This window comes from Cherax quadricarinatus, chromosome 73, assembly GCF_038502225.1.
Source record: "Cherax quadricarinatus isolate ZL_2023a chromosome 73, ASM3850222v1, whole genome shotgun sequence".
NCBI lineage: Eukaryota > Metazoa > Arthropoda > Malacostraca > Decapoda > Parastacidae > Cherax > Cherax quadricarinatus.
Genome location: NC_091364.1, coordinates 3,798,341 through 3,819,325, shown reverse-complemented (window position 1 = coordinate 3,819,325; position 20,985 = coordinate 3,798,341). Strand labels below are relative to the sequence as shown.

At 41.8% G+C, this 20,985-nt stretch overlaps 1 protein-coding gene across 4 annotated transcripts in view; it reads left to right on the top strand.

Annotated features, from left to right (window-relative positions):
• Nucleotides 1–20,985, top strand: part of LOC128701179 (uncharacterized) — a 185,745-nt gene that overhangs the window by 145,727 nt on the left and 19,033 nt on the right. For all 4 annotated transcript variants that reach the window (XR_011394034.1, XR_011394035.1, XR_011394036.1 and 1 more), the window contains exons 9-11: nucleotides 4,345–8,238; nucleotides 8,618–8,815; nucleotides 15,152–15,204. Coding sequence is in view for 1 of the 4 variants with exons in the window: in XM_070100552.1 (XP_069956653.1) it covers nucleotides 4,345–8,238; nucleotides 8,618–8,815; nucleotides 15,152–15,204 (4,145 nt within the window). In the remaining 3 variants the exon portion in view is untranslated. The remainder of the gene's footprint in view (nucleotides 1–4,344; nucleotides 8,239–8,617; nucleotides 8,816–15,151; nucleotides 15,205–20,985) is intronic.

Below are 20,985 nucleotides of genomic sequence, written 5' to 3'. Positions count from 1 at the left end.
GAAAAGGCGTATGACAGGGTGGATAGGGGGGCAATGTGGCAGATGTTGCAAGTGTATGGTGTAGGAGGTAGGTTACTGAAAGCAGTGAAGAGTTTTTACGAGGATAGTGAGGCTCAAGTTAGAGTATGTAGGAAAGAGGGAAATTTTTTCCCAGTAAAAGTAGGCCTTAGACAAGGATGTGTGATGTCACCGTGGTTGTTTAATATATTTATAGATGGGGTTGTAAGAGAAGTAAATGCGAGGGTCTTGGCAAGAGGCGTGGAGTTAAAAGATAAAGAATCACACACAAAGTGGGAGTTGTCACAGCTGCTCTTTGCTGATGACACTGTGCTCTTGGGAGATTCTGAAGAGAAGTTGCAGAGATTGGTGGATGAATTTGGTAGGGTGTGCAAAAGAAGAAAATTAAAGGTGAATTCAGGAAAGAGTAAGGTTATGAGGATAACAAAAAGATTAGGTGATGAAAGATTGAATATCAGATTGGAGGGAGAGAGTATGGAGGAGGTGAATGTATTCAGATATTTGGGAGTGGACGTGTCAGCGGATGGGTCTATGAAAGATGAGGTGAATCATAGAATTGATGAGGGGAAAAGAGTGAGTGGTGCACTTAGGAGTCTGTGGAGACAAAGAACTTTGTCCTTGGAGGCAAAGAGGGGAATGTATGAGAGTATAGTTTTACCAACGCTCTTATATGGGTGTGAAGCTTGGGTGATGAATGTTGCAGTGAGGAGAAGGCTGGAGGCAGTGGAGATGTCATGTCTGAGGGCAATGTGTGGTGTGAATATAATGCAGAGAATTCGTACTTTGGAAGTTAGGAGGAGGTGTGGGATTACCAAAACTGTTGTCCAGAGGGCTGAGGAAGGGTTGTTGAGGTGGTTCGGACATGTAGAGAGAATGGAGCGAAACAGAATGACTTCAAGAGTGTATCACTCTGTAGTGGAAGGAAGGCGGGGTAGGGGTCGGCCTAGGAAAGGTTGGAGAGAGGGGGCAAAGGAGGTTTTGTGTGCGAGGGGCTTGGACTTCCAGCAGGCATGCGTGAGCGTGTTTGATAGGAGTGAATGGAGACAAATGGTTTTTAATACTTGACGTGCTGTTGGAGTGTGAGCAAAGTAACATTTATGAAGGGGTTCAGGGAAACCGGCAGGCCGGACTTGAGTCCTGGAGATGGGAAGTACAGTGCCTGCACTCTGAAGGAGGGGTGTTAACGTTGCAGTTTAAAAACTGTAGTGTAAAGCACCCTTCTGGCAAGACAGTGATGGAGTGAATGATGGTGAAAGTTTTTCTTTTTTGGGCCACCCTGCCTTGGTGGGAATCGGCCAGTGTGATAATAATAATAAAAAAAACCATGGTGACATTACACATCCCTGTCTAAGACCTACTTTTACCGGGAAGTATTCTCCCTCTCTTCTACACACCCTAACCTGAGCCTCACTATCCTCATAAAAGCTCTTTACAGCATTTAGTAACTTACCACCTATTCCATAAACTTGCAACATCTGCCACATTGCTCCTCTATCCACTCTATCATATGCCTTTTCTAAATCCATAAATGCAATAAAAACTTCCCTACCTTTATCTAAATACTGTTCACATATATGCTTCAATGTAAACACTTGATCTACACATCCCCTACCCACTCTGAAGCCTCCTTGCTCATCCGCAATTCTACATTTTGTCTTACCTCTAATTCTTTCAATTATAACTCTACCGTATACTTTTCCTGGTATACTCAGTAAACTTATTCCTCTATAATTTTTACAATCTCTTTTGTCCCCTTTCCCTTTATATAAAGGGACTATACATGCTCTCCGCCAATCCCTAGGTACCTTCCCCTCTTTCATACATTTATTAAACAAAAGTTCCAACCACTCCAACACTATATCCCCCCTACTTTTAACATTTCTGTCATGATCCCATCAGTTCCAGCTGCTTTACCCCCTTTCATTCTACGTAATGCCTCACGTACCTCCACCACACTTACATTCTGCTCTTCTTTACTTTGCCATCTACCTAATACCTCCCTCTCCCCATCTACTAACTCCCCTACTCTGTTTTTAACGGACAAATCCATACTTTCCCTAGGCTTTCTTAACTTGTTTAACTCACTCCAAAATTTTTTCTTATTTTCATTAAAATTTCTTGACAGTGCCTCTCCCATTCTTTCATCTGCTCTTCTTTTGCACACTCTCACCACTCTCTTCACCTTTCTTTTACTCTCCATATACTCTGCTCTTCTTATAACACTTCTGCTTTGTAAAAACCTCTCGTAAGCGACCTTTTTCTCTTTTATCACACCCTTTACTTCATCATTCCACCAATCACTCCTCTTTCCTCCTGCCCCCACCCTCCTATAACCACAAACTTCTGCCCCACATTCTAATACTGCATTTTTAAAACTATTCCAACCCTCTTCAACCCTCCCACTACTCATCTTTGCACTAGCCCACCTTTCTGCCAATAGTCGCTTATATCTCGCCCGAACTTCCTCCTCCCTTAGTTTATACACTTTCACCTCCCTCTTACTTGTTGTTGCCACCTTCCTCTTTTCCCATCTACCTCTTACTCTAACTGTAGCTACAACTAAATAATGATCTGACATATCAGTTGCCCCTCTATAAACATGTACATCCTGGAGCCTACCCATCAACCTTTTATCCACCAATACATAATCTAACAAACTACTTTCATTACGTGCTACATCATACCTTGTATATTTATTTATCCTCTTTTTCATAAAATATGTATTACTTATTACCAAATTTCTTTCTACACATAGCTCAATTAAAGGCTCCCCATTTACATTTACCCCTGGCACCCCAAATTTACCTACTACTCCCTCCATAACATTTTTACCCACTTTAGCATTGAAATCCCCAACCACCATTACTCTCACACTTGATTCAAAACTCCCCACGCATTCACTCAACATTTCCCAGAATCTCTCTCTCTCCTCTACACTTCTTTCTTCTCCAGGTGCATACACGCTTACTATAACCCACTTTTCACATCCAATCTTTATTTTACTCCACATAATCCTTGAATTTATGCATTTGTAGTCCCTCTTTTCCTGCCATAGCTTATCCTTCAACATTATTGCTACTCCTTCTTTAGCTCTAACTCTATTTGAAACCCCTGACCTAATCCCATTTATTCCTCTCCATTGAAACTCTCCCACCCCCTTCAGCTTTGTTTCACTTAAAGCCAGGACATCCAGTTTCTTCTCATTCATAATATCCACAATCATCTCTTTCTTATCATTTGCACAACATCCACGCACATTCAGGCTTCCCACTTTGACAATTTTCTTCTTCTTATTCTTTTTAGTAATCTTTACAGGAAAAGGGGTTACTAGCCCATTGTTCCCGGCATTTTAGTTGACTTTTACAACACGCATGGCTTACGGAGGAAAGATTCTTATTCCACTTCCCCATGGATATAAAAGGAAAAGTAATAAGACCAAAAACTATTAAGATAAAATCAAAGAAAACTCAGATGAGTGTGTATAAATAAACGTGTACATGTATGTGTAGTGTGACCCAAGTGTAAGTAGAAGTAGCAAGATGTACCTGTAATCTTGCATATTTATGAGACAGACAAAAGACACCAGCAATCCTACCATCATGTAAAACAATTACAGGCTTTCGTTTTACACTCACTTGGCAGGACGGTAGTACCTCCCTGGGTGGTTGCTGTCTACCAACCTACTACCTTAAAGTATACGTATTTGGTTAAAAAGCATTAATTTTGAGTAAAAGAGCATTCCTTTACAGATTTTAATTAATTTTTTATAATTTAATTAAAAAAATGATGAACAATTTGATTTAAACAATTTATATAAAAGAAATGAAAAGATAATCAATGATAGTCTGTACATGTAACCTGTCCTCGTCTTATTTCATTAATTTTCTCGGATGATTTTTAAATAGTAGTTTACTAATGTTCCATTAAATAGTATTTTCTTTAGGTCTGGTTGCTTAAATGTATATTTGATTACAAATAAGGAAAATAATGAAAAAAAAAACAGCTCTTCTGACAACACAATGATTGAACAGCAGCTGGAAATGTTTAAATATGCATGCATATTATTTTTGGCATGAGATTAGGTTGCATTGTGAGTTGGAGGAGTAGACTGCATAATCATGTGGGCATGATCAATTTATTTTAATTATACAGAGCACTAAACCCATGTGAGTTATTCACAGCCAGAAGTGGTTGGGGCTCAGTCCACTGTCCACTAATAGTGAGGCACAAATCCTTTCATAGATAGGTTACAATAATTATTAAATATTAATTTAAGCAAGAATAATGTGGCATATTTTAACAATTGTTATTGTTTCTTTTCAACAGATTACATGGCTTCGAGTTCACCAATTGGTACGCTAGAGCGGCCACTGATTACTGTTCCTCCTTTGCCTCTGAAGCTTTCCAAGCCTCCTGCCATTATTCAGTCCTCCCCTGGACCCCATGCTACACCAGCCCCTCAACCATCACCCATTCACAGTCATTCATCACCCATGCCTCAAGCGTCTCCTGTTTCTCTTCCATCTCCTAGCCAAGCACAGATTAGTTATACAGTGCCTTCTACAGCTTGTTTCCCATCAAACGTTATGCAATCCACATCTATCTTCACCAATTCCTGCTACTCCAGCACCCAGGCATCAGTTTCACAATCATCATCAAACCATTTGCTTACCCCTCATTCCAATACAAAGATGGGTGTACATCCCTCATCAAAGCTTGAAAAAGATGCAGAAAATGCTGCCCACAAAAGGCAAGTTACCCAACCGTCATTATCCTCTCCCACTGGCAGTGGTCCACAAAGAGGTATATTGGCGTCTTTGCTATCAGCAAGCCCGCATTCTCTGTCATCTAGCAATTCAACACCAGCTGCCACTCCAAATACTACTCCAACACCCCTACATGGACTTGGCCTCTCCTCGCTACCCATTCCCACAAAGAGTAGAACACCATCTCCAAGGATTACACATAGAAAGCCATCTGAAAATCAAACAGAAAATCAAGGATTTAATAATGAAAATAATAATTCAGATGAGGATGCAGTGAATAAGAATGCTGAAATTATTCGCAGACCTAGTATTGCAAAGCTTAAGGAACTCTTTGAAAAAAGTGGAGATGTAGAAACACAAGGTATAAGATTGTCAAGAAGTGCAAGCAGTGTAACATCAAGAACTAACCTCAGCGTTCATCCAGACCCAGAAGGAGGCTTTCGAGTTAAACGTAAAAGTAGTCTTGGAGCAGAAGAGACTTTACAGTCAAAAAAAGCATACGAAATTATTGAAAAATCCCGACAACAAAATTTATGCCCATCTTCACTGCAAGATTCGTCCAAAATGCATATGGCTTCAACTGCTCCAGTTACTGTTGTAAGTGCCTCTAAACCGCCCTCTAGTCCAGTGTACTCCAGTCCCGTTTCTCGTAGACGGGGAAGTCATGCCATGAGTGAGTCTCAAGAAGATGGGTCAACTTCGGCTTTGTTAGCACGAGTAGATGACAGGCCAGCATTGCCTGTTAAAAAAAGTAAGTCGTTCAGGTATGCCCGACCTGTTGATTCTACAACTAACACCATTGCATCAACCAGGAGTCCTGAGCTGGCTAGAAAGAAAGCAGATATAAATACATATTTCAGTCTTGATCGAGGTAAGGGAGACAACTCTGCCCTCAGCAAGTCTGAGAGCGGAAGTGTAAACTTCATAGGAGACATTCCTTCACCAAGAGAAGGGTTCAAATTATCTGTGTATCAAATACCTAATGTTTCTAGTGCACCCCATTCCTTTAATTCAAAAGAGCAAAGGGTACCTGAAAATAAGACTGACATAAAACCACAGATACCTCCTAAAAGGATAATTGGAGAACGCTTAAGGAGCTTTCATCTTCCAGAGTCACTCTATATTACAACAACTCAGTCTTACCCACAGTCTCCTGTGCTGCCAACAACAGCTGCATCTCACATCCCACAGACTGCACCTATAATGGTTTCATCCATGTATGAGAATCCACTCTTTTGGAATAGTTCTCAGCAAAACCAAATGGATAAATCCATATATGACTGCCCAAAGGACCTTCAGGTTGTATCACGAAATGATTATGATAATCTTCCTCCAGTACTAACTGTGACGACTATTCCTAGCACTCGAGTATCACAGGCTTCTCCAGGAGCTGATGGTAAACTATCTACTAAAACCTCCGGTGTATCACCATCGTCGACACCAAGACCATCTCCAACTTCAGAGCTCAATCAAGATGAAACTACAAGTAAAGAATATGTGAATGCTAGAGTAGTTAGAAATCCCAAATCAGATACAAAAGAAGCTACAAGGTATGTTTACGTACCATTGCCCTCTAAAAGGGGTTCACGAGACAACAAAGAACCCCATGAATATGCTAATTGTCCACTAAGTGGACTTTCACAACCTGATTCTGTTGAAGAAGACCCATCTGACTTCTATATGGATCCTCATGTTCTAAAGAAGGGAATCACTGGCAAGTTTCCTGTGTATGATGAGGTAATACCCTCATCTCAGAGTAAACCTGAGGCTTCTCTTTTGAAATCTACCTCCAGAGAGAAAATTCCCCTCTTGTTATCAGCTTCTACAACACCCATCTCAGCTACTACACCTGTTTCTGCTACCACTCCAGGATCTGCAGACTATGAAATGATGGATTTTGGTGAATCTAATGCAAGTGTAGACGAAGTGTTTGAAACTGTAAATTATGAATTGCTAGGTACTAAAGATAAAAGAAATCATAAAAGCACTGACATAAAGAGAGACTTTTGTTCGAAGAAAGATCTTGATCCAATTGCAAGGCAGGTGTATCAAGACTGCCAAGATTACCTTCTCCATGGCAATAACAAATCTCCAGTGCCTTCTCTTATGCCAAAACTGCCAGAAAAAGATGCTGACAAAGTATCTAAAGCATTAGACAACAGTAGTAAATGCAGTGATACATCTCTAAATACAAGTATGGATGTTGATGAAGTCAGAAGTAAAGTCAATGTGGCACCCCAGGGCTTACGGACAAGAGAAAGACGGAACAGTTACAGACAGGCAGTGAATCCGGTTACTCAGAGTGAGCCTAAAACACAAGATGAGAAATCCCATCCAGCCTTAGAACATAACAGAAATATTCACAAATATGAAACCATTTGGTTTGAGAATGGAAAGCACATGACTAGACGGAATAATCCAAGTCCCACCAGCCAACATCAGGCTGCCAAGTCGTCAAGCTTTTCCAAGGAGAATGAGGAGTCGAAGTCCAAAGGAACTGGAAATGCTCACAAACATGCACAACAATTTGCAGGTGATGAGCATGGGCCAAATTTAAACTATAAATCAAACATCAAGGATGCTCTCTTCAGAGAAAAGCTTGAAGAGTTGCATACTCTTGTAAATAATTTAGAGCGACAGAAGCCGGTCCGGTTGAATGCAGCATCTCCTGGATCTGTAGAGGATGATGCCAACTCCAAAGGCTCTGGGAGCAGTAATAGTACCCTTCAGTCATGCTCCACTACATCGTCTAGATCAAGCGAGGTCCAAGAACCAATATATGCAAACACTCACATGCTGCCCATCGCCCGATCACTGTCATCTAATAAGGTACAGCAGCTTCCTCCAAGAACCTTGAGAAATCAGGAGCCAAATGACACAAGATCACCCCTTCCTCTTCATCACAGTAGAACTGAAGTTAAGCTGGATAATACAGACTCAAAAGTAGGTGCACACTCCCCTCTTGTTAATGGAAATTCTATGTATGGCACTATTGCCACAACCACATTTAGAGCAAATCCAGCGTCTCAGTCTTTTCAAAACATGGCACAAAGTCAGGGAAAACCGGCAACACCATATCATAGTGGGGCTTCCACTGCCACACTGCCAGCTCGAACTACTATATCTCCAGCTCCATACCATAATATTCCTCCTCCAAAAGGATTTGGAAGTGGAACATCACCCAGTAATTCTCCCAACCCTCATCAAGCTCTTCAACAAAATCGGGAAAATCGGGAAACCCAGGTAACTTCTCCATACTACAACATGGCTTCATTTACTAGTGGGAAACCCAGTCAGACCCAGAGAATTGTTCCGGGGCAAGAAGTGCGGCAAGGTGGCAAGCCTGGCAACACTCCATATTGCAAACTACCTCCTAATTCAGCTATGGTGCGATCACAATTTTCCCCTCACCAGCCTACCAGAGCTCATATTGTTGGTGACATTGCCTTTGTTGGTTAGTGGATAAAGTGGTATTTTTGTTGAATTTTGTTTATAATTAGTGGTAAAATACTAAAGATTTCATGATTTTTTTCTGCTTCTACTTCTTTTTAAATACTATCTTAAATGAAAATATAATACAATTCATCTAATATAAATTTTGACAAATCGTAATGTTACAAAAATTTGCATTGTAATAACTTAACTGCAGTATAATTAAGGAAGGAGAGGGTATCTCCATTATTATTACAATCAAACACTAAGTGTTAAACCCACAAGGGTCATATAGTGAGGGGGTATCTCCAATTATTTAGACCAAGGACCCTTCACCAGCGTTATTTAAAATACATTATTCCATTTACTCTATAGATTTTCAAGTAAGTCTTGTGTACCAGGTGAAGAATCGGTGCGTCTAAGAAGGCCGGGTGTTGTGCAGCCACCGAGGGCAGACACAGCCAGTGGGTGCAGCAGTAGCGACTCCCGAGGCTCTGAGGGAGCTCCAGTGGCACCTCCCAGAATTAAAAGAAATTCTTCGGCAGGATTGCCTAGACATAGTGCAGTTGACTCGTCTTTTGTCCATAATGACTGGCAGTGTGAGTACATAGACCTATTGTCAAGCACCTTGTTAATGTTGTCGAAGTCAAAGTTTATCTCAACATGATACATTGTTTATACAGTGGACCCCCGACATTCGATGGCATCGACATTCGATAAATCCGACATTCGATGCATTTTAACGCAAAAATTTTGCCTCGACATTCGATGGAAAACCCGACATTCAATACGATTCGTACGAGACATGTCCACGTGTGGCCTGAACTGCCAGTGTGTGCGCATCTAAGGATACATTCGGTACATTCCATATTATCCATATTATCACTGTTTTTGGTGCTTGTTTCTGCAAAATAAGTCACCAAGGGCCCCAAGAAAGCTTCTAGTGCCAACCCTGTGGTAAAAAGGGTGAGAATTAGTATGGAAATTAAGAAAGATTTTGAAGGGTTTGGGGCTAACCCTGAGAAGCCTATGCCAGTTGTGGACTCCATTGTGCCTACTTCAAAAATTAAGGAAATGTGTGCAAAGTGGGTTGAACTGCAAACCTTTATGGATGAAAATCACCCTAACACAGCTATTGCAAGCCGTGCTGGTGACTATTACAATGACAATGTTATGGCCCATTTTAGACAAATCTTAAAGGAACGGCGACAGAGGTCCAGTGACTCTCAAGCTGGTCCTAGTGGCATTAAAAGAAGAAGGGAAGTAACCCCGGAAAAGGACTTGCTACCTCAAGTCCTAATGGAAGGGGATTCCCCTTCTAAACAGTAACAACTTTGACACTCTCCTCTCCTCCCATCCCATCAATCATCACCGGATCTTCATTAAAGGTAAGTGTCAATTATTTTATTGTTATTATTCTATTGTTATTGTTGTTATTGTAATTATTCTATTGCATTAAACTTAATATTTCATGTGGTAAAATTTTTTTTTTCATATTTTTGGGTGTCTTGCACGGATTTTTTTTGATTTCCATTATTTCTTATGGGGAAAATTAATTTGACTTTCGATATTTTTGACATTCAATAGCTCTCAGGAACGGATTAGTATCGAATGTCGAGGGTCCACTGTATAGAAATGAGTGATAATTAAATGCATGCAGAAAGCCCATGGTTATGTAGAGCTTTTTGGGCAAGCTTAAGCCTAACTTGATACTATAAGGGCAATAAATGATACCCACATGTATTTAAGGTCATTAAATGTACATGACTCCTTAGGGAAGTGGAACAGAATTCTTCCTCCGTTAACCATGCATGTTGTAAGAGGCAACTAAAATGCTGGGAGCAAGGGGCTAGTAACCCCCCCTCCTGTATATAGTACTAAATTTAAAAAGAGAAACTTGCATTTTTCTTTTTAGGTCACCCTGCCTATGTGGGATACGGCTGGTTAAAAAAAATGTATACGAGTATAAAATGAATATATATAAGTAGATTAAATATATCATTGCACAAGGAGAGTTCTTTAGTAATATAGTGGACCCTCGACCAACGATGGCATTGATTAACGATAAATCCGACCAGCGATACATTTTAACGCAAAAATTTTGCCTCGACTAGCGCTAAAAAACTCGACCAACACTATTCATTCCGTCTGAGACATGTCCACTTCTGGCCAGTGTTTACAAGCCAGCCAGCCACCGCGGTCGCTTCCAAGCATTCAATCAGAACATTTCATATTATCACAGCCTTTTTAGTGATTGCACCTGCAAAATAAGTCACCATTGGCCCCAAGAAAGCTTCTAGTGCCAACCCTACAGCAAAAAGGGTGAGAATTACTATGGATATGAAGAAAGAGATCATTGCTAAGTATGAAAGTGGAGTGCGTGTCTCCAAGCTGGCCAGGCTGTACACAAAACCCCAATCAACCATCGCTACTATTGTGGCCGAGAAAACGGCAATCAAGGAAGCTGTTCTTGCCAAAGGTGCAACTATGTTTTCGAAACTGAGATCGCAAGTGATAGAAGATGTTGAGAGACTGTTATTGGTGTGGATAAATGTAAAACAGATAGCAGGAGATAGCATCTCTCAAGCGATCATATGTGAAAAGGCTAGGAAGTTGCATGAGGATTTAATTAGAAAAATGCCAGCAACTAGTGGTGATGTGAGTGAATTTAAGGCCAGCAAAGGTTGGTTTGAGAGATTTAAGAATCGTAGTGGCATACATAGTGTGATAAGGCATGGTGAGGCTGCCAGTTTGGACCAAAAAGCAGCTGAAAAATATGTGCAGGAATTCAAGGAGTACATAGACAATGAAGAATTGAAACCTGAACAAGTGTTTAATTGTGACACTGACAATGTTGTGAAACACTTTAGGAATGTCATAAAGGAATGGGAGGTACAGGCCTCTATGGACAGATATGTTGCGTGACAGAGGTCCAGTGACTCTCAAGCTGGTCCTAGTGGCATTAAAAGGGAAGTAACCCCAAAAAAGGACTTGCCACCTCAAGTCCTAATGGAAGGGGATTCCCCTTCTAAACACTAACACCATCAACACTCTCCCCTCCTCCCATCCCAGATCTTCAATAAAGGTAAGTGTCATGTAACTGTGCATGTCTTCTTCAGTTTGTGTGTATTAAAATTAATATTTCATGTGTTAAATTTTTTTTTTTTCAATACTTTTGGGTGTCTTGCACGGATTAATTTGATTTCCATTATTTCTTATGGGGAAAATTAACTTGACTAACGATAATTTTGACTAACGATGAGCTCTCAGGAACGGATTAATAGCGTTAGTCGAGGGTCCACTGTACTGCCTTCATCTTCCATTGTAAGTCACATGCACTATAATTAAATTATATCCTAAATACAATCTGTTTACTGATAATTGTTGTTGGGGACTTTTTATATTCAGTACCACAGGCTTAAGTACAGTGATTTTAATTTTTTAAGGATTGTATTAAATTTGCTTAAAAAGTGTATTGATTGCTGAACAAGTGCTTGGACTATTTTAATCCCTGAAAATAAAGATTAAAGTAAACAGTTGGTGCATATACATAGAGAGAGAGAGAGAGAGAGACGGACTTCTCCTGGTGTATACATTCCCTCACCTGATTATTCAACATACACTAAAAAGCATCTCTTTTTTTCCTCAAAAATTTTAGGTACTTTTTCTCCCCCCCCCTTCAAAACAAACACACACTCACACACACAAAAAAAGAACTAGATGCACTAGAGAATGGTAAAGGTACAAAAGACAAAGGACCCAGAAAAATAAAGAAATCAGCCAAAGAGCCAGAAACGAATATACACAGATGAGAAGGGAGGCTCAGCGACAATACGAAAATGACATCGAAAGCCAAGTCTGACCCAAAGCTGTTGTATAGCCACATCAGGAGGAAAACAACAGTCAAGGACCAGGTAATCAGGCTCAGGAAGGATGGTGGGGAGGTCACAAGAAATGACTAAGAGGTATGTGAGGAGCTCAGCATGAGATTTAAAGAAGTACAGTGTATTTACAGTGGAAACAGGTAGGACTCCAGGAATTCAGAACAGGAAGGTACACCAACAAGTGCTGGATGAGGTACACATAACCGAGGAGATGAAGAAGCTGCTATGTGAACTTGATACCTCAAAGGTGATGGGACCAGACAACATCTCTCCATGGGTCCTGAGAGAGGGAGCAGAGATGCTGTGTGTGCCACTAACAAAGATTTTCAACACATCCATTGAAACTGGGCAACTACCTGAGGTATGGAAGATGGCAAATGTAGTCCCAATTTTTTAAAAAGGAGACAGACACAAGGCATTAAACTACAGACCTGTGTCACTAACGTATATAGTATGCAAAGTCATGAAGAAGATCATCAGGAGGAGAGTGATGGAGCACCTGGAAAGAACAAGCGTATAATCAACAACTAGCACAGTTTCGGGGAAGGAAAATCCCGTGTCACAAGCCTACTGGAGTTTTATGACAAGGTGACAGAAGTAAGACAAGAGAGAGAGGAGTAGATAGACTGCATTTTCTTGGACTTAAAGAAGGCCTTCGACACAGTTCCTCACAAGAGGTTAATGCAAAAGCTAGAGGATCAGGCACACATAACAGGAAAGGCACTGCAATGGTTCAGAGAATATCCGACAAGGAGGCAACAGCGAGTCATGGTACGTGACGAGGTGTCAGAGTGGGTGCCTGTGACAAGCGAGGTTCCACAGGGGTTGTAGGACCTGTGCTGTTTTTGGTATATGTGAATGACATAGCAGAAAGGATAGACTCAGAAGTGTCCTTGTTTGCAGATGATGTGAAGTTAATGAGGAGAATCAAATTGGTCAAGGATCAGGCAGAACTTCAAAGAGACCTGGACAGGCTAGAAACCTGGTCCAGCAACTGGCTCCTTGAATTTAACCCTGCCAAATGCAGAGTCATGAAGAGCGGGAAAGGGAAAAGAAGACCACAGGCAGAGTATAGTCTAGGTGGCCAAAGACTGCAAACCTCACTCAAGGAAAAAGATCTTGGGGTAAGTATAATACCGAACACATCTCCTGAGGCGCACATCAATCAGATAACTGCTGCAGCATATGGGCATCTGGCAAACCTAAGGATAGTGTTCCAATACCTCAGTAAGGAATCCTTCAAGACTCTGCACACCATTTACGTCAGGCCCAAATTGGAGTATGCGGCACCAGTTTGGAATCCACACCTGGTCAAGCACGTCAAGAAATTATAGAAAGTGCAAAGGTTTGCAACAAGACTAGGGCTCTGGTGGCCTGGTGGTTAACGCTCTCGCTTCACACGGTGAGGGCATGGGTTCGATTCCCAGCCAGAGTAGAAACATTGGACGTGTTTCTTTCCACCTGTTGTCTATGTTCCCCATCAGTAAAATGGGTACCTGGGTGTTAGTCGACTGGTGTGGGTCGCATCCTGGGACACTGACCTAAGGAGGCCTGGTCACAGACCGGGCCGCGGGGGCGTTGACCCCCGGAACTCTCTCCAGGTAAACTCCAGGTAGTCCTAGAGCTAAGGGGATTGTCTTATGAATAAAGATTAAGGGAAATTGGCCTGATGACACTGGAGGAGAGGAGGATCAGGGGATACATGATGATGACATATAAAATACTGCACAGAATAGACAAGGTGGACAAAGGCAGGATGTTCTGGAGATGGGACACGGAAACAAGGGGTCACAATTGTAAGTTGAAGACTCAGATGAGTCAAAGGGATGTTAGGAAGTATTTCTTCAGTCATAGAGTTGTCAGGCAGTGGAATAGCCTAGAAAGTAATACATGTATAGTGGAGGCAGAAACCATACATAATTTTAAGACGAGGTTTGATAAAGCTCATGGAGCATGGAGAGAGAGGACCTAATAGCAATCAATGAAGAGGCAGGGCCAGGAGCTATGACTCGACCCCTGCAACCACAAATAGGTGTGTACACACACACACACACACACAGGGGAGACATGATAATGACATATGAGATACTGCGTGGAATAGGTAAGGTGGACAGAGACAGGATGTTCCAGAGAGGGGACGCAGAAACAAGGGGTCACAATTGGAAGCTGAAGACTCAGACGAGTCACAGGGATGTTAGGAAGTATTTCTTCAGTCATAGAGTCGTCAGGAAGTGAAATAGCCTAGCAAGTGACGTAGTGGAGGCAGGAACCATACATAGCTTTAAGTCAAGGTATGACAAAGCTCAGGAAGCAGAGAGAGAGAGAGAGGACCTAGTAGCCGTCAGTGAAGAGGCGGGGCCAGGAGCTGAGTCTCGGCCCCTGCAACACAATTAGGCGAGTACAATTAGATGAGTACACACACACACACACACACATATACATACATTACATACATACATACATACATACATCATACATACGTACATACATACATATACATACATACATGCATGCATATACATACATACATACATATACATACATACATACATATACATACATATACATAAATACATATACATATACATATATACATATACATATATACATATACATACAGACATACATACATACATATACATACATACATACATACATATACATACATACATACATATACATACATACATATACATACATACATATACATACATACATATACATACATATACATACATACATATACATACATACATACCCATACACATATGGCCAATTTTTAACTTTATATTTCAATTATGTCTTAAAACCATAAAATACAGAATATATGTTTTATTACCTTTTATTGGTACATAAAAGACATTAAAATTTATTTAAACCCCCTTTAAGGAGGTTCCTTAATGTGTTAAGAACTGCAATTTTAACTATGGTCAAACATTAATTTAATTTGACAAGGTCTGTTAATAAATTAGTGTTAACGAGTCAGTGGTAATTACAAAACACAATATTACTGTATATTGTAATACAAATTCACTTATACAAATATTTCAGGTTTATCAGATGTTCAAGACAACTATTGCCAGACCATCCTGACAGCCAAGCAGGTAAGGATGAAATACTATATTACCACAGTAATATTTATTATTATAGTGCTTAGTGAACACTTATCACCCATATTTTCAAACATTACTACAGCCTCTCCTCATTTAACAACAGAGTTCCACTATTCATCACTATGTGAGGAGCATACTATAATGGTAGTAAGTTTGTGTCAACCATCTTTGATATTGTTTTAATGTCACCTTTGCACTACTTATAACATTTCTAGTATATTTTTAAATGTTTATACAGTAGTGTACTGTATATTGAAATAAAAAGAAAAGAGGAAATCAGCTCTTGATGTACATTATTTAGGTATGAATACTGGTCAGAGAGCCTGTTGCATGTCCAAGGTGTCGGTAAACGAGTACATCGCTAAGTGAGGAGAGGCTACATATATACATATACAGTGGACCCCCGCATAACGATCACCTCCCAATGCGACCAATTATGTAAGTGTATTTATGTAAGTGCGTTTGTACGTGTATGTTTGGGGGTCTGAAATGGACTAATCTACTTCTCAATATTCCTTATGGGAACAAATTCGGTCAGTACTGGCACCTGAACATACTTCTGGAATGAAAAAATATTGTTAACTGGGGGTCCACTGTACCTTCTTCTGTCAACAAACTGGCCATATCCCATTGAAGCAGGGTGGCCCAAACTTCAGTAATGTATACAGGAGAAGGGGTTACTAGCCCCTTGCTCCTGGTATTTTAGTTGTCTCTGATGACATGCATGGCATACAGAGGAAGAATTCTGTTCCACTTCCCCATGGAGATGAGAGGAAATAAACAAGAACAAACACTATTAAGAAAATAGAAGAAAACCCAAAAGGGTGTGTGTATATATATGCTTGTACTTGCATGTGTAGTACGACCTAAGTCTAAGTAGAAGTAGCAAAACATACCTGAAATCTTGCATGTTTATGAGACAAAAAAAAAAAAACAGCAATCCTGCCATCAATTACAGGCTTTTGTTTTACACTCACTTGACAGGACAGTAGTACCTCCCTGGGCAGTTGCTGTCTACCAGCCTACTACCTAGAATATACATGTATGTACATCCTAAGTAGCAGGTTGGTAGAGAGCAACTGCCTAGGGAGGTACTACTGTCCTGCCTAGGGAGTGTAAAACAGACAACTGTAATTGTTTTACATGATGGTAGAATTGCTGGTGTTTTTTTGTTTCATAGACATGCAAGATTTCAGGTACGTCTTGCTACTTCTACTTACACTTAGGTCACACTACACATGCATGTACAAGCATATATATATACCCACCCCCTCTGGGTTTTCTTCTGTTTTCTTGCTAGTTTTTGTTCTTGTGTATTTCCTCATATCTCCATGGGGAAGTGGAACAGAATTCTTCCTCCGTAAGCCATGCGTTTCATAAGAGGAAACTAAATGCCAGGAGTAAGGGGCTAGTAACTCCTTCTCCTGTATGCATTACTAAAGTTATGAAGAGAAACTTTTTCTTTTTGGGCCATCCTACCTCAGTGGGATACGGCTGGTTTGTTGAAAGAAGACGAAGACAGACAGACAGACAGACAGACAGACAGACAGACAGACAGACAGACAGAGACACAGACACAGACACACAGACACAGATACACACACACAGACACACACACACAGACACACACACAGACACACACACAGACACACACACACACACACACACACACACAACTGAGGAGGAGGTGAAGAAGCTCCTAAGTGACCTTGACACCTCAAAGGCGATGGGACCGGATAACATCTCCCCATGGGTCCTTAGAGAAGAAGCAGAGATGCTGTGCGTGCCTCTAACCACAATCTTCAACACATCCCTTGAAACTGGGCAACTACCTGAGAAATGGAAGACAGCTAATGTAGTCCCCATATTTAAGAAAGGAAACAGAAACGAGGCTCTAAACTACAGACCTGTGTCTCTGACATGTATTGTGTGCAAAGTCATGGAGAAGATTATCAGGAGGAGAGTGGTCGAACACCTGGAAAGGAACAAGATTATATATGAAAACCAGCATGGGTTCATGGAAGGCAAATCTTGTATCACAAACCTCCTGGAGTTTTATGACAAGGTAACAGAAGTAAGACACGAGAGAGAGGGGTGGGTAGATTGCGTTTTCCTAGACTGCAGGAAGGCCTTTGACACAGTTCCCCACAAGAGATTAGTGCAGAAGTTGGAGGATCAGGCGCATGTAACAGGGAGGGCACTGCAATGGATCAGGGAATACCTGACAGGGAGGCAGCAACGAGTTATGGTACGTGAAGAGGTATCACAGTGGGCGCCTGTGACGAGCGGGGTCCCACAGGGGTCAGTTCTAGGACCAGTGCTATTTTTGATATATGTGAATGACATGATGGAAGGAATAGACTCTGAAGTGTCCCTGTTCGCAGATGATGTGAAGTTGATGAGAAGAATTAAATCGGATGAGGATGAGGCAGGACTGCAAAGAGACCTGGACAGGCTGGACATGTGGTCCAGTAACTGGCTTCTCGAATTCAATCCAGCCAAATGCAAAGTTATGAAGATTGGGGAGGGGCATAGAAGACCGCAGACAGAGTATAGGCTAGGTGGACAAAGACTACAGACCTCACTCAGGGAGAAAGACCTTGGGGTGGCCATAACACCGAGCACATCACCGGAGGCACACATCAACCAAATAACTGCTGCAGCATACGGGCACCTGGCAAACCTGAGAATAGCGTTCAGATACCTTAATAAGGAATCGTTCAAGACACTGTACACTGTGTATGTTAGGCCCATACTGGAGTATGCAGCACCAGTCTGGAACCCACACCTGGTCAAGCACGTCAAGAAGTTAGAGAAAGTACAAAGGTTTGCAACAAGGCTAGTCCCAGAGCTCAGGGGAATGTCGTACGAGGAAAGGTTGAGGGAGATCGAACTGACGACACTGGAGGACAGAAGGGTCAGGGGAGACATGATAACGACATACAAGATACTGCGGGGAATAGACAAGGTGGACAGAGATAGGATGTTCCAGAGACGGGACACAGGGACAAGGGGTCACAACTGGAAGCTGAAGACTCAGACGAGTCACAGGGACGTTAGGAAGTATTTCTTCAGTCATAGAGTTGTCAGGAAGTGGAATAGCCTAGCAAGTGAAGTAGTGGAGGCAGGAACCATACATAGTTTTAAGAAGAGGTATGATACAGCTCAGGAAGCAGAGAGAGAGAGGACCTAGTAGCGATCAGTGAAGAGGCGGGGCCAGGAGCTGAGTCTCGACCCCTGCAACCACAATTAGGTGAGTACAATTAGGTGAGTACACACACACAGACACACACACAGACACACACACACATACACACACACACATACACACACACACATACACACACACACATACACACACACACATACACACACACACATACACACACACACATACACACACACACATACACACACATACACACACACATACACACACACATACACACACACATACACACACACACACACACACACATACACACACACATACACACACACATACACACACACACACACACACACACACACACACACACACACACACACACACACACACACACACACACACACACACACACACACACACAACAGGCCTAGTGTCTAATCGACATGTGCCTAAGACAAAATGGTGACACACACACACACACACACACACACACACACACACACACACACACACACACACACACAGTCCTAGGACCAGTGCTGTTTCTGGTATTTGTGAACGACATGACGGAAGGAATAGACTCTGAGGTGTCCCTGTTTGCAGATGACGTGAAGTTGATGAGAAGAATTCACTCGATCGAAGACCAGGCAGAACTACAAAGGGATCTGGACAGGCTGCAGACCTGGTCCAGCAATTGGCTCCTGGAGTTCAATCCCACCAAGTGCAAAGTCATGAAGATTGGGGAAGGGCAAAGAGGGCCGCAGACGGAGTACAGTCTAGGGGGCCAGAGACTACAAACCTCACTCAAGGAAAAAGATCTTGGGGTGAGTATAACACCAGGCACATCTCCTGAAGCGCACATCAACCAAATAACTGCTGCAGCATATGGGCGCCTAGCAAACCTCAGAACAGCATTCTGACATCTTAATAAGGAATCATTCAGGACCCTGTACACCATGTACGTTAGGCCCATATTGGAGTATGCGGCACCAGTTTGGAACCTACACCTAGCCAAGCACGTGAAGAAACTAGAGAAAGTGCAAAGGTTTGCAACAAGACTAGTCCCAGAGCTAAGAGGTATGTCCTACGAGGAGAGGTTAAGGGAAATCAACCTGACAACACTGGAGGACAGGAGAGATAGGGGGGACATGATAACGACATACAAAATACTGAGAGGAATTGACAAGGTGGACAAAGACAGGATGTTCCAGAGATTGGACACAGTAACAAGGGGACACAGTTGGAAGCTGAAGACACAGATGAATCACAGGGATGTTAGGAAGTATTTCTTCAGCCACAGAGTAGTCAGTAAGTGGAATAGTTTGGGAAGCGATGTAGTGGAGGCAGGATCCATACATAGCTTTAAGCAGAGGTATGATAAAGCTCATGGCTCAGGGAGAGTGACCTAGTAGCGATCAGTGAAGAGGCGGGGCCAGGAGCTCGGACTCGACCCCCGCAACCTCAACTAGGTGAGTACACACACACACACACACACACACACACGTAGGTGGGGCCAGGAGCTGTGACTCGACCCCTGCAACCACAAATAGGTGAGTACACACACACACACACACACACACACACACACACACACACACACACACACACACACACACACACACACACACACACACACACACACACACACACAGTAACAATACAGCTGAAGACCTTTCATACTGTCACCAGTGCTTCTTCAGGAATGTACAAATATAGAAATTGAAAATTGCTGTTGAAAATCAGAACAAGTGGTGTGATGTAACCAAATTTTATTCACATTATTTATTTATTTGTTTACAAACATTATATCTTATAGGTGACCAGTCGATTTTAAATCAAAATGCTAATATCTCAGGCAGGCTGGCGTATTCAGCTTTGGTGCTCTACCTAGCTATGGACTTGTTGGCTATGAGATATTGAATATTGTTTGTAAATATACCATCTGTTTGTGGTGTCTGATGATCTAAAATTTACAAGTCTTGTGACAATTTCATACTAGTGAGTTTTATTTTGTGTCTAATAATACTACTTTGTTACTTGTTAACTACATCACCTGTATACTGCAAAAAAAATGAAATTTATTATTATTAATATATTGAAGGTATTCTCCAGAAATGGGGGAAAGGTCAGCATGCATCTTTGGATATGCTTGTTAAGGCCTCGGCCTTAATGCAGTTGTGTCTTTGCAAATTTTCATTGCGAATTTCCCTGGCATTGATGAATTATTATTATAATCAAAACCAAGTGCTAAACCCACAAGGGTCATACAGCAGCATTGATGAAGCATCCTGAATGAGGATAGAATGTTTGTGTCAACCCTTTCCTCATCTCTGGAGTGTTTACCTGGAGAGAGTTCTGGGGGTCAACGCCCCCGTGGCCCGGTCTGTGACCAGGCCTCCTGTGTTTACATTCAAGGAATATGTACTAGCCTATGTGTGGTTGTTGGAGTTGAGCGAGTGTGTGTGTGTGTGCTCACCTAGTTGTACTCAACTAGTTGTGGTTGAAGGGGTCCAGTCACAGCTCCTGGCCCTGCCTCTTCACTGGTAGCTACTAGGTCACTCTTCCTGCTCCATGAGCTTTATCATACCTCTTCTTAAAGCTAT